Raw genomic sequence first — 12,325 nt, forward strand, 5'->3', positions numbered from 1 at the left:
CTCTCTCTCTCTCTCTCTCTCTCTCTCTCTCTCTCTCTCTCTCTCTCACACACACACACACGACAGGAGCAATGTAATCGAGTTAACCCGCTGTCGCGGGGGAGATTGGCGGGGACGAAGGGGGACACAGAGGGTCTGGGGAGTGGACGGGGGGAGGGACGCGGTGTGTGCTTTTGTACCGCGGGAATTAAATTAAAATCCATTTTCCACGGTGGGCGAGCTGACGCGCTGGCGCGGCGATACTCGTGCGCTGCGAATGTGCGACTCCGCTGCGGTGTACGCACGCACCCCTCACACACACGTGAACAATCGCGTTCCTGGGGGGGGTGGCGGCGAGGTGACTACTACTACTAGCGCGAGGTCGAGGCGAGGTTGCCGGGATAGAACGCCTCGCCACGCTTCGCCAGACAATTTCAATCGAATTTGCCCTTTAATTAAAACGTACGTTCGCAGCGGTGCGCGGTGTTGTATCGCGCGGTCGACCGCGAGCGAGCGAACGAGCGGTCGATCTCGCATGTCTCGGGCGAAACGGTAACGATTGCTCCGCAAACCGGAGGCGGTGTCGGCGGCGGCGGCGGAGGTGGCGGCGGCGGCCGCGGCGGCAGCTGCTGCGATCGAACACGGAGCCTCCGACGCGAATTTCCCGAATTCCACGGAATTCCGGCGACCGAAGGCCGTGTTCGCTCGTCCCGGCCCCGGCCCGTTATTCTTGGCATTACCGAAAGTCAAGGCTGATCGCTAATCACGTCACGCCGCCGCGAGGCTCCGACGCCGTTCGCGATCCGATGCGGCGCGATCGCGTCGATAGTCTTGGGATTGTATTGGGCCGGTCTATCGGGTTAATGCGTATTTACTACGCGAATAGGCTCGCCCGCGCGAAATCGATTTCCGCGCACGGACAGGACGGAAGAGGATTACCGTCGAGACGGCGGTGTTGGGCATTGATCGATTTTCTTTCGGCGAAATCATCGGCGAATCGATCATCAAGATTGATCGGTCGTCGGTTGCGAAATCACAAATACTCAAGCGGAAAAATTTCCCGGAAAAACTGGCCAGTTTCTCCTAGGAATTTTTCTACTTGAGTGTATGACGATTCATTTATTTTGATCACTGGTTTGTCGATTACTTTGACCGAAGAAAATGACACTACTATACAGGGTGTCAAATAAGTCCCGGGATGGCAAGATAACTCAGCGGGGGAGCATTTTAGAGAAAAATGTTTCAGACAAAAGTTGTAAGGCTTAAAAAAACGCATTCAACGATAGTTATTTGACATAGGATGGCGTCGCAAAGGTCAGAACAAGGTCAACTTTGCTTTTTTAAATAGAAACACATACTTTTATTACGGCATTTTATTTTACGTAAAAAAGTAGACAACTTTTGCTTGAAAAAATTTTTTATACGACCTCTATTTTCTAAGATATTTACGTAAATATCTTAGAAAATAGAGGTCGTATAAAAAATTTTTTCAAGCAAAAGTTGTCTACTTTTTTACGTAAAATAAAATGCCGTAATAAAAGTATGTGTTTCTATTTAAAAAAGCAAAAGTTGTTTACTTTTTTACGTAAAATAAAATGCCGTAATAAAAGTATGTGTTTCTATTTAAAAAAGCAAAGTTGACCTTGTTCTGACCTTGGCGACGCCATCCTATGTCAAATAACTACTATCGTTGAATGCGTTTTTTTAAGCCTTACAACTTTTGTCTGAAACATTTTTCTCTAAAATGCTCCCCCGCCGAGTTATCTTACCGTCCCGGGACTTATTTGACACCCTGTATATGTGCCTAAATAAAATAGCGACTGCAAATAAAATAATAAAAAATATATTTTAATCGATTGATGCCCAACACTGCGAGACGGCGACGAGTTACTGATGACAACGACGACGACAATGACGACGGTAGATTACGCTCGCGATTAATGTCAATCGCTTCGATAAGATCTTCTGAGTTGGGGCGCGCGATTACCTCGCGCCAGAGATCGAGAGAATCTCGAGAAATCGAAGGAGACGTTCCCGAATGTTCTCTTTTCCTTTTTCGCGGTCGAGAGCAGAGGCGAATTTCGCGCGAGCCGCGATAATGGCCGCAAAAGTGCCGCTGCTACGTAATCTGTTGAAACATTCAGGTGGAAATTGCAACATTGTTATTCCACGAAATATGTCACACGGGAGCGAAGCGCACACCTACGGAAATATCGCGGAAAAATGAATTCTGCGGAGGCAGTGTACAGGCCGCGTATACAGCGCAATTCATCAACGGTTAGCAGTGGAGTTCACGCTTACGATATGCATCCATTATTCATAATATTAAATATTAAGTGAACTCGCTGTTAAACGCGCAATTATTTCGACAATGCTCTACGAAATATTAATGCTGCATTATGCACAAAATGCCGGTGGGCGTTACTGAATGTCAAGAATTCTTCAGATTACCGTGAATTTATGGCATCCAGAACAGTTAATGCCTGAAGCGTAAAGGGATTGAAAGAGATTGTCCGCAAATTGACGGAATAATCTGTGAGTGAGATAAATCACGACGCTCGTCCGGCGTGAATAAATGTCTAAAGGCTCCCTCGTCTCTCGTCGCGCAACACTCGCGGTTTGATCAGCCTGAGAGGCGGAAGAAAATTAAGAGAGAGCCGCGTGCGAAAGAAGCTCGCGCGCAACCAAATTTTCATTGCGGAAAACCGACTATAAATTCAAAGAAGCGCGCTCTCTCTCTCTCTCTCTCTCTCTCTCTCTCTCTCTCTCTCTCTCTCTCTTTTCCTCTCGCTAAGAGAGAATTTAAGAGTGCCTTGTATTTTTTTTCTATTTTTTTTGTGGATACGCCAGCAAATTTTGCCAACAGAATTAAACACAAATAGGACGATGCTTGACTGTACGTTGTAATTTTAGAGTCGAACGCCCTCCTTCGCACATTTTATTTAATTATATTAAATTCATTAAAAGAATGTACATAACACGCGAATCCTACTTTGACTCGTTGTTCAACGTGCTTTTTTATCACACACGCACACAATCGCAGAAATTCACGAAAAGAATGAGATGCGCACGCAAGCGTCGACTTTTCACGCGCACCGCTAATGGTTTATCATGACTTTAAACTACAGGGAAATCTAATTAGCAAATTAAATTACGCTCTAGTCCGTTTGAAGAGCGAAAGAGTAGCGGAGTTAAATCGAATTGCGGCTCCTCTTCGGGAAAAAGAGTCGGGAGCGATCACGCTAAATGCAAGAGAGATCCTCGCAAGAGAGAATCTCGTCCATGTCGAGCTGTTAATTAGTCGCGGATCGTCGACTTCGCGCTCGCCACGTCGATCAGAGCCGACGTCCCGACATCTGCCAATCTCGCGATCAACACGTTGGCAATCGTTGTTTCTCGATCTTAACATTTCGCGATACATGTTTTGTACGTACACCCAAATAAATGATCAGCACGTCGCGGGAGCTTTATTAACTTTATTATTCTTTATCGAGGCCCGTGATATATCCCAATTTAACCCAGTCACGATCACCTCGACCGACATTACTTTCTGCATTAGCGGCGCGGCGCCACGTTCCCGTGCGAAAATTCCCATTTAGAGCAATGTTATCCCCGTCCTGCGGCCCGTCTGGCATCCAAATGCGGCGCGACAGTCCGATTTGCGGTCTGTGTGTAACCAACCAAGTAAGAGTTATCGCGTGACCAGCTAACCGCTCTCTGTAAGCTCTCTCCGAGCGAGAGAGAGAGAGAGAGAGAGGGAGACAAAGCCGGGGTAAGAAAGGACCTGAGGGGGTTAACGAAGCGTTCGTCGTTCTCTCCTGCCCGTCCAACCAGGCGTGCCTTAGTCATTGACGAGCATCGAGCCATACCGCGCGTTCGACCGTTAACCGGTCGATCCCTAGATATATTCGATATCACGAGGCGCGCCTTTGATACGTTTCAAGGTAATTCTTTCGTATAATCGTTCGCAAAATCGCAGCACACCCGCTTCTCTGGCGCTCTTTCTCTCTATCCCTCCTTCTTTCTCTCTCTCTCTCTCCCTCTTTCTCTCTCTCTCCCTCTCTCTCTCTCTCTCCCCTTTTTCCCCTCTCACACTCTCTTTCTCTACGTCCCGCAACGCTCGCTGCTATCTTAACCTTTAACGGCTGACTGCGTTAACATCGCTCAGCGGTAACCCCTTTCCCTCGGACGACGGGCAAAACCTGGGCCCGGATGCTTCTATTTTAGCTAATGAGGAAAAAGAGCGAGAAAAAGAAGAGTGGAAAAAAGAGGCGCGGCTGTCGGATTTTTACGTTCGATGCGCTTGAAATATGTTTCGACGTCGGCCACGTGCACGTATCTCGCGCGCGCGAATCGTGTCGGACATTATAATTATTGGATTTTTACACGTTATTCTCTCTCTCTCTCTCTCTCTCTCTCTCTCTCTCTGTCTTTCTCTTTCTCTCGTGGATACTTTGAAAAGCGGATATCGTCTTTTTTTTTCTTTTTATAAAAAGAAGCGCGGAGCGAACCGATGTTGCACAACGGCGTCCTGCTTCCCGCGCGTCGGGTAGACACTTGAAAACCGAGAGGGACACTTATAGCAAATAGCTAAGCCTTGGTTTAGTTGACCAGGATTTCCAGTCGTCCCGACTCGGTCCGCTTTATTATTCTCGGCTTTTTCGCGCGAGGCACTCGCGGAAATATAATTAACGTCCTCCACGATGATTTTAAGCTGCTTTCCACTCCTCTCTTCCTCTCTCTGACGTCCTCTTTCCCGACCGTTTCTGAACTGGATTTCGCTTCAGATCGGACTTCATTACGGACGCCAATTACGGAGTACGACGAAAAATATCGCCCGGGATTACTATTTATTTATTGTCTACGGGGAACATTTGGAGTGGCGGTCGCAGCAATTATACACGTTCCAGGAAATCGTGCCACGTCGCTCGAATTGGACAACGATAAGCGACACGAGATTCAACCGCACTTCGAAAAGAAAAGCATTTCAAGGAGCAGAAACGGCTCCTCGAATCCCTGGGGTCTTCCTTACTGCGAACGAAACCACCGACAGCACCGACACTCGCGATCGTACAATTGAAACGACGCGGATTGGTGCGCGCGTCGCTGCAAGTGCTCTCCCGAAATAGCATAGAGCTATTGCAAAAATAAAAAAAAAACCTTCGCCTGACAAAGAGAGAGAGAGAAAAAAGAGAAAGAGAGAACCGTCATCGAGAACATAAGAGTCGATACTTTACGTATCGATGCTCCGATAAAAATTGAAAAGTGCAAAATATAATAATTTTTTCACATGCGGCCGAGGCGCAGCAAATCACAAAATGGACAAAACGAAAGGATTAATATCGCTTGTCGCGGCCAAATCGGCCTGTCAGGCTCTTTCGAGTGTCAAATTGCTAAGCACCCACGTGCTGATGAATATCGGAGCGGTTATCCTTGACTCTTTTCGTTCTAACAATTCTGCGTCGAAATCACGCATATATTTTATTTTGCTCGTAACATACGTTACATATGAGGATTTTACGCGCGACCTATAAACTGAAATTCCTCGCTCCCTCAACTCGACTCGACATATTGGCGCTAAATATACGGGAATAATATTATAGTCCGTTTTAAACACTGCAAAAAATTCTGTGTCAAATTTAACATATTTCACGCGTTTCCCGACTTATTTACTCTAATTTTCGTGTTAATTTGATGCAAAGCAAATATATGTGAACAAATAATGCAATTCATCTGTACACTTTACATTACATAAAATATATCACCAAGAGTGTACACATGTACACATAAATGTTGCACATAAATTGGGTTATTTCAACACTCAAAAATGGTGAATATTAGCTCAACGCGGAATACTCAAAATACCGACAATATGTCACAATATGAATACAAAATTTCAACGGTATATAAATTGTTTTCAATTTTATCACGTTTCTAATAGTGCAGGATTAGACTGTCACAACAAGATATATTTTACTAATAAATGTAGCAGATTTCACTGGAAACAGTAAAATCTACTGAAGAAAAATAGCAAATTATTCGTAGCACACTTGTCTCTTTCTTTCTCACACACACATACAGTTCTTAAAATATAAAAAAACTGAATATAATGAAATATAAGTAAAATATAAAAGCACATATGGCATAAAAGGATAGCCACCCACACAGCAAAAATGTCCCAAATACATCATAGGGATATCTTAAAGATATCACATGTCCCAAATATATCGCCTTTAGGATATCCCTATGATATATTCCGGATATCTCTGCTGTGTGGGCAATTACTGGAGAATGTCGATCTATTTCCAATATCCTATAAAAATATTTACTATAAAATTGTCTTTGTGTATAAGAATAATAAAGTGGAACAAAAAGAAAATGTTCAAAGCTTTTCAATTATAATCGCGGCGCGACGTGTTTTGCAACAAATACGTGTCTCATACAGTGTTCCGGCATACAGTGTTCCATTTTTATTTCGTACTTCATGCGTAATCATTCGCCATAACCGTAAACGCGATAAGTCGGCCGTGGATACTTCTTTTGTACGAGTTATGCCAGTAAACGCGGCACAATAGCGCGGGCGCGCTTCTTAAGTTCGCTTTTATAATACACCTTCATGTGGAGGAGGAGTTTTTCTCTCTACGATGTATCCATACAAAAGATGCGCTTCTTACGGCGCATCTAGCTCAAGAAAAAAAGAGAAAGAGCTACAAGTATCCGTGAAGTTAAAAAGAAATCAAGAATATCCCTTTATAAGCTACTTGCAGAGCGGGCGGATTAAGCGCGCGGGACACAATGGACGTGGTCTCATGGGGGCAGGAAAGAATTGTGCGGAGTGTGCGGATTTACTTGCTGCGGGTAGTCGTATTTTTGTAACGCTACGTAACAGAAGCGGCCCCCCCGTAAGCGCGATCAAACTGATCTTGCCCACCTTCTTTGTTCATAAAGAAAAATACGACGCGACCACGCGACCACGATTCGCCAGGTCGCATCGCTCGTCTCTGGAAAGGGTGACGATGAAGGGACCGATAAAATTCGGATTCCGGCTAAATACCCTTATGCTCGGAGGAATCAAAGTAGAACATTTTCGATGTTAAAAATCTACACACACAACGTGTCTGACGACAACATATATTCATTTCGTGTAGATCATTAGGTGAAACTGAACAAAAGTTTCCTCCATCGTTTGTGGCGAACAACCACGTAAAATTTTCAGTTATTACTTAAAGAATATGTAAGTAATAGAATGTTTGTCTGTCTGTATACGTTTCTTATAAATTCCTAAACCCTTTAATCGACCTGGACCAAGTTTCACATAGTTATTTCCGAGAACCCTACGGAAAATATAGGCTATCAAATCTGGATATCCACCATCTCACCCTGATTTCTCACCCTCTCATCCCCTTGATACTTTGCGATAACCCGGACTACGCCGGGTAGTGAGACTATAAAGTGGTTCTATCGGCAAGGAGAAATCAGGTACTACTGCCAAAAATTTTATGTTGAATTTAACAAATTTCACATGCCTCGATTCATCCAGTCTAATTTTTCTGATAATTTTGTACGAGACAAACATGTTAATAATAACACAATTCATCTGTGCGTATAGTATACAAAAATGTATGATCAATAATACTCTTGTTACTTATAAATTGTGATCTTTTAACGCTTGGAAATGGAAGAGATGGACTCAATGTGAAACAGTGAAAATAATAGAACGACAATATGATAAATTCATACACGGTTGTGTTAAAAATTCAACACAAAAATTTCTACGCGAATCGAGTTCGGCGCAAACATAAAATATTTGTTACCGTATGTCCAACAATACACGTAACGGTAACGTCCTCGTTTAAAATGATTAATCTCGATTAAATCATTTATCTCGATTCAAATGACTAAAAGATGCGAGTTTCGTCGTAATGAGGCGTTGAAAATTTCAATTTTTCGATCGATGCGCGCGCGGACCTGGTTTTACTATTGTTTAATATTTTATTTTAACATCGAGAACGGATTTAATCTCTCTCTTTTCCCTGCTCCTTCCGCCCCCCCCCCTCCCCCCTCTCTCTCTCTGTATCCTTCAGTGGAAATTACCCAGATGATTATTGATACGAAACGGTCGTTTCGCGCGCAACAAGCAAATCATACGCCTCATGAATTGGAAATAGGGACTGCCAAGCTCCATTGTGGCCCGTCACCGTTAATGTGTCTGTCATGATTAATGCTTGCAGCCGGAAAATTGCATCGCGACGTACGAGCCGCACGCGTACTGCGTCGTTTATTCCACGACCGACCGGGCATCGGTGCGCGTCGCCGAGGAGGTCCTGCAGTCCTTGTGGCGAAGCGATCACGTGTCCGCGAGGGCGGTCATCCTCGTTGGGAACAAGATCGACCTGGTTCGCAGCCGGCTGGTGTCGACCGAAGGTAATCGCCACGCTATTCCCCCCTCCTTCTCCTCCTAAAAGTCTCCGACCCGATGAGTAACGTCGCGATTCGAATCGAACGGTCATGGCGCGACCCCCACGACAACGCGAGAATTTCAGGGTCGCTTATCCGTCGACGTCGTCGTCGTCGTTGTCGGGGTGGCATTTAGCGCGGAACGTGAGAGATATAGGACGATCGTAGATAACGCGCGTAAACTGACGCAGCATCTCGCTCGTTCTCCATCTCTCCCCCTCCTCGTGCCCGCGCCTTGACGCGGATTCCCCGAGGGCAAGCGAGAGCTATTTAACCCCCCGAGCGTGCGCGCCGTACTCTTAAACGTGACTAGATTAATTGCATCTCCCTCGTAATTGCGCTTTTCCTCCCCGTAATACCGCGTCCGCCCCCCATCTCTCGTTACGTATCACTGCGAGTTCGCGTAATTTACCAGCTAATTTACTAGCTAGAAAATAGAAATCATCCGAGACCCGGAAAGTGCGCGGTATTCCGCGCGAGTCCCATACGAAATTCTGGTCAGCTACGACGCCCTTGAAGCGTCGCGAAAGGTTAATCGATGCCGCCCCCGCCTTCGTTTCCAGAGGGCAAGTCCATGGCGACGTCTTACGACTGCAAATTCATCGAGACGTCCGTCGGCATTAATCATAACGTCGACGAGCTGCTGGTCGGTCTGCTCACGCAAATCCGCCTGAAGCTCGAGAACCCCGAGAGGACCAGGGACGTGTTCCGGAAGCGGTCGCGGAAGAACCGCAGCAAGTCGCCGCTGGGCTCATGCTCGGAGAACAACTCGCCTAAGAAGTATCGCGGCAGCCGGACCAGCGCCAGTTTGAAGGTGCGCAATCTGCTCGACAAGGTGTGGGCGCGCGACAGCAAGTCTAAGAGTTGCGAGAATCTGCATGTGCTGTAAAGGCGAGAGAAACTGCCGCGCGATCGACGATAGCTCGGTATCGATCGTCTCGATACGCGGAGGAGCGCGACCCTGGCGACGGCGCGTTGGACGGAATCGCCTCCTCCAGAAACGTCTTACACGCTCCGTAGTCTTCGGGGATGCTGACTACTAATAGCGGAAACCGTCGCGTGTCGACTGTCGTGCCGGAGAAGAAGGCAGGTATCGACCGCGAGATAGGTGGCTTCAATTCGAGCGAAGTGCCAGCGCACGTGCGTGTGCCTCTTTGTAACCGAGTGGCGGCGACCCTTCCGGCCGCGTTTCTTTATGTCACGTGTCTCATCGGCAGACTTGCCGGACGAGGCGATATCTCGTTGCTCGTCGACCAGGCGTGCGCGAGCTCGCGCTGAAAATCATCGATTATCGTGGGTGCTTTCCACTGTCCGCGGAATCGCGTTTGATTATCATTTGATTGTTCCTGAACGGAATGCATCTCAGACCTCGCTCTCGTGGTTGTCGATCATTTTACGACCCGCGACTGCTTTCCCGTTGTCCAAGGTAAAAGTACCAATGACACTGCTACTTAAATTTTAAAATTTTGAAGGGCCATTTACGAAAGTCTATCTGGGAGTGTCATTGACACGTTCGCTACTAGTGTCACGCAAAAATTTGTCTCTATGACCACATCATCAAGCTAAGTCTACACGATTACGCAAAAGGGAAAATACGAGATGGACAGTAAGAAAAGAAGCTTCTAAACAAACCGTGAACATGTCTCATGTCCAGGTATTGGTACTTTTACCTTGTTATGTGCGACTGAAACCGACGGCGCGTGAAAGGAGGGCGAAAATCCGTTAAGTCGACGTGGTCCTGCCGTTTCTCGCGACTCGATCGCATTTCCTCGAGCGGGGCGAGCCGCTGAGTCTTCTGTAGCTCGTACAAATCCCGAACGGAGGAGCACAGGTGATAGAAACGCCCGCAATTCCGACAAGGGTGCAATTTTTGTGATTACCGTAAAACGTAAATATAGGCCACGGGGAGTCAAAGCGTGGATCCCGCACGAGGAGGTCGCCGAGCAAAATGCTCGTGAGGTAAAAGGTAAAGCGACAGCATGCGCGGCAATCGGCGCAGATTGTCGCGAGGGAGCTCGTTATCGCGCATAAGCGAGACCATTATAGACCAAGACCAAGGGAATCGCATCGATCCTTATCCGCTCGACGGGCCACGATCGATCGCACAATAGTTACGTTCCCCGGCGCGCGTAAACGGCGAGTGACAACAAGCTCCGTGCAGATTTCCGCCCCGGAAGGTGAATACAGGGTGTTGCACTTGCATATAGATCAGTACGACGAGCGTTGTCACGCTGACAGGATCACGTAGTCGTGCACAGTCTCGGTAAAAGCGGTATCTACAATGAGAACTCAAGTCATAAAGCTTTAAACCTTGAGCCGTAAGAAACTGACTAATCACAGTCGATTATTTTCCTTATGTTTCACCGTAACTAGTCAATTTCTTAAGGCTTCTTAAGGCTTAGAGGGATACGTAATTTTCGCACTTGGAACGTAAACTTTACAGAAAAGGAAGCGCGCGGGTGAGCCAAGGTCTACTGAAGTCATCTACGCGCGCCTGCCAGTAAAACTGATGAGCAGTTCGTCATACTGACCTGAATGCAACACATAACGAGAATCTAATGACAACTGCGAGTTTACATTTGCCAGTGACGATTTTTCGCGCGTTTCAATGTTCTACAAGACCGGTAATGGCAGATCGGCGAGCCACTAGTGGTTCGTAGATATCCTGATCAAATTGGTTTCAATCGGTTATCTGGTTTGCTTTCTCGGCTCCCGGATTGGTGCCGCGTCTTTCATGGACTTGTTTCCGACGTTTCGTGAATGTTCTAGTTCACTTCTTCAGAGGAGACTTCCTAACTAGAAGAACGACCTGAGGCTCAGGTCACGCCTCTAATGAAGCAATGAATGTTCACAAAACAAAACTAAAGCCTTATTAATAATTAGAATAACATCATCTTATACAAACCAGATGACTAATCAGGGTCGACGTGATCAAGACTATAGAGTAAATTTTTAGTCGGGAATACAGTTTTCCAAATTTCGGGATAAGATATCAGATGACGAAGGTCAGCCGCCCGTTGCGGTTACTCTAATAGCCGCTGAAGTGGAGTCGCGACACGGTAAGGCCCGTTCTATAATAGATGGAGTACGGAGAAGGAGTAAGACGAAATGGAAATAATTTATTTCGCTTCCCGATCTACAATAAAGTTTGCCCGTCACATGGAGTAAGCCTGAATTAAGTAGTAAGAGCTGAAGTAAGGAGCTGGAGTAAGAGAGTAAGCGAATAAATTATTTTCATTTCGTCTCACTCCTACTCCTTACTCCATCTATTGTAGATCGGCCTTAATGAACGTTTCAGCGCGGGTGAGCTACGAGGTACGACATACGCCGGATAAATTTTCTTTGGTCGCCGTGGAGAAGATAAAAGAAGAAAGAGAGATAAGGGGGACATTTTTTCGTGGCACACATACACACACGTATACACACGCACACACGTATACACACCAAGATCCTTGTCTCTCTCTGAAAAAAAGATTTCGGATCGAACGCGCGATGATCCGTATTATTAACTCGCGTTCGCCGCTCTAAGGGGCGAGACCACACCGAATAATTACTGGTAAATATTTCTTGTAACGACACGCCCGACGTTTCAGGGCGTACACCCTATGAGGACCACTGCGCTAAAGCAATACCGATCGGTCAGTGTTGGTAAAATGTCGCGATGCATATTGAAATTCTCGGTCTGCTCGGGCTTGTTCGTTCGTGTGCCCGTTCAAAGGCATAACTTCGATAATTATTCGAAAAGCTCTTCCACTCACTCTCTCTGTACGTCAGGAATTAGAGCCATTTATCTCGGGATATAATCCAAATGTGTTATATTCATCGCGAACGAGGATGCTCGGCGGAATTTCACGATGAGCTTTCCTATCCTCACCCTCCCCCCCCCCCC

The 12,325-nt window shown here is 46.4% G+C and overlaps 1 protein-coding gene across 3 annotated transcripts in view; it reads left to right on the forward strand.

The window, feature by feature from the left end:
• LOC116847715 overlaps nucleotides 1–12,319 on the forward strand; it is a 45,163-nt gene extending 32,844 nt beyond the window's left edge. For all 3 annotated transcript variants that reach the window (XM_032823012.1, XM_032823013.1, XM_032823014.1), the window contains 2 exons: nucleotides 8,211–8,403; nucleotides 9,000–12,319. In XM_032823012.1, coding sequence (XP_032678903.1) covers nucleotides 8,211–8,403; nucleotides 9,000–9,325 — 519 coding nt within the window. In that variant the 3' untranslated portion in view covers nucleotides 9,326–12,319. The remainder of the gene's footprint in view (nucleotides 1–8,210; nucleotides 8,404–8,999) is intronic.
• The last annotated feature ends 6 nt before the right edge of the window (nucleotides 12,320–12,325 follow it).

Source organism: Odontomachus brunneus, unplaced genomic scaffold, assembly GCF_010583005.1.
Source record: "Odontomachus brunneus isolate Ranch 3 - 2012 unplaced genomic scaffold, Obru_v1 Obru_scaffold_082, whole genome shotgun sequence".
Taxonomy (NCBI): Eukaryota; Metazoa; Arthropoda; class Insecta; order Hymenoptera; family Formicidae; genus Odontomachus; species Odontomachus brunneus.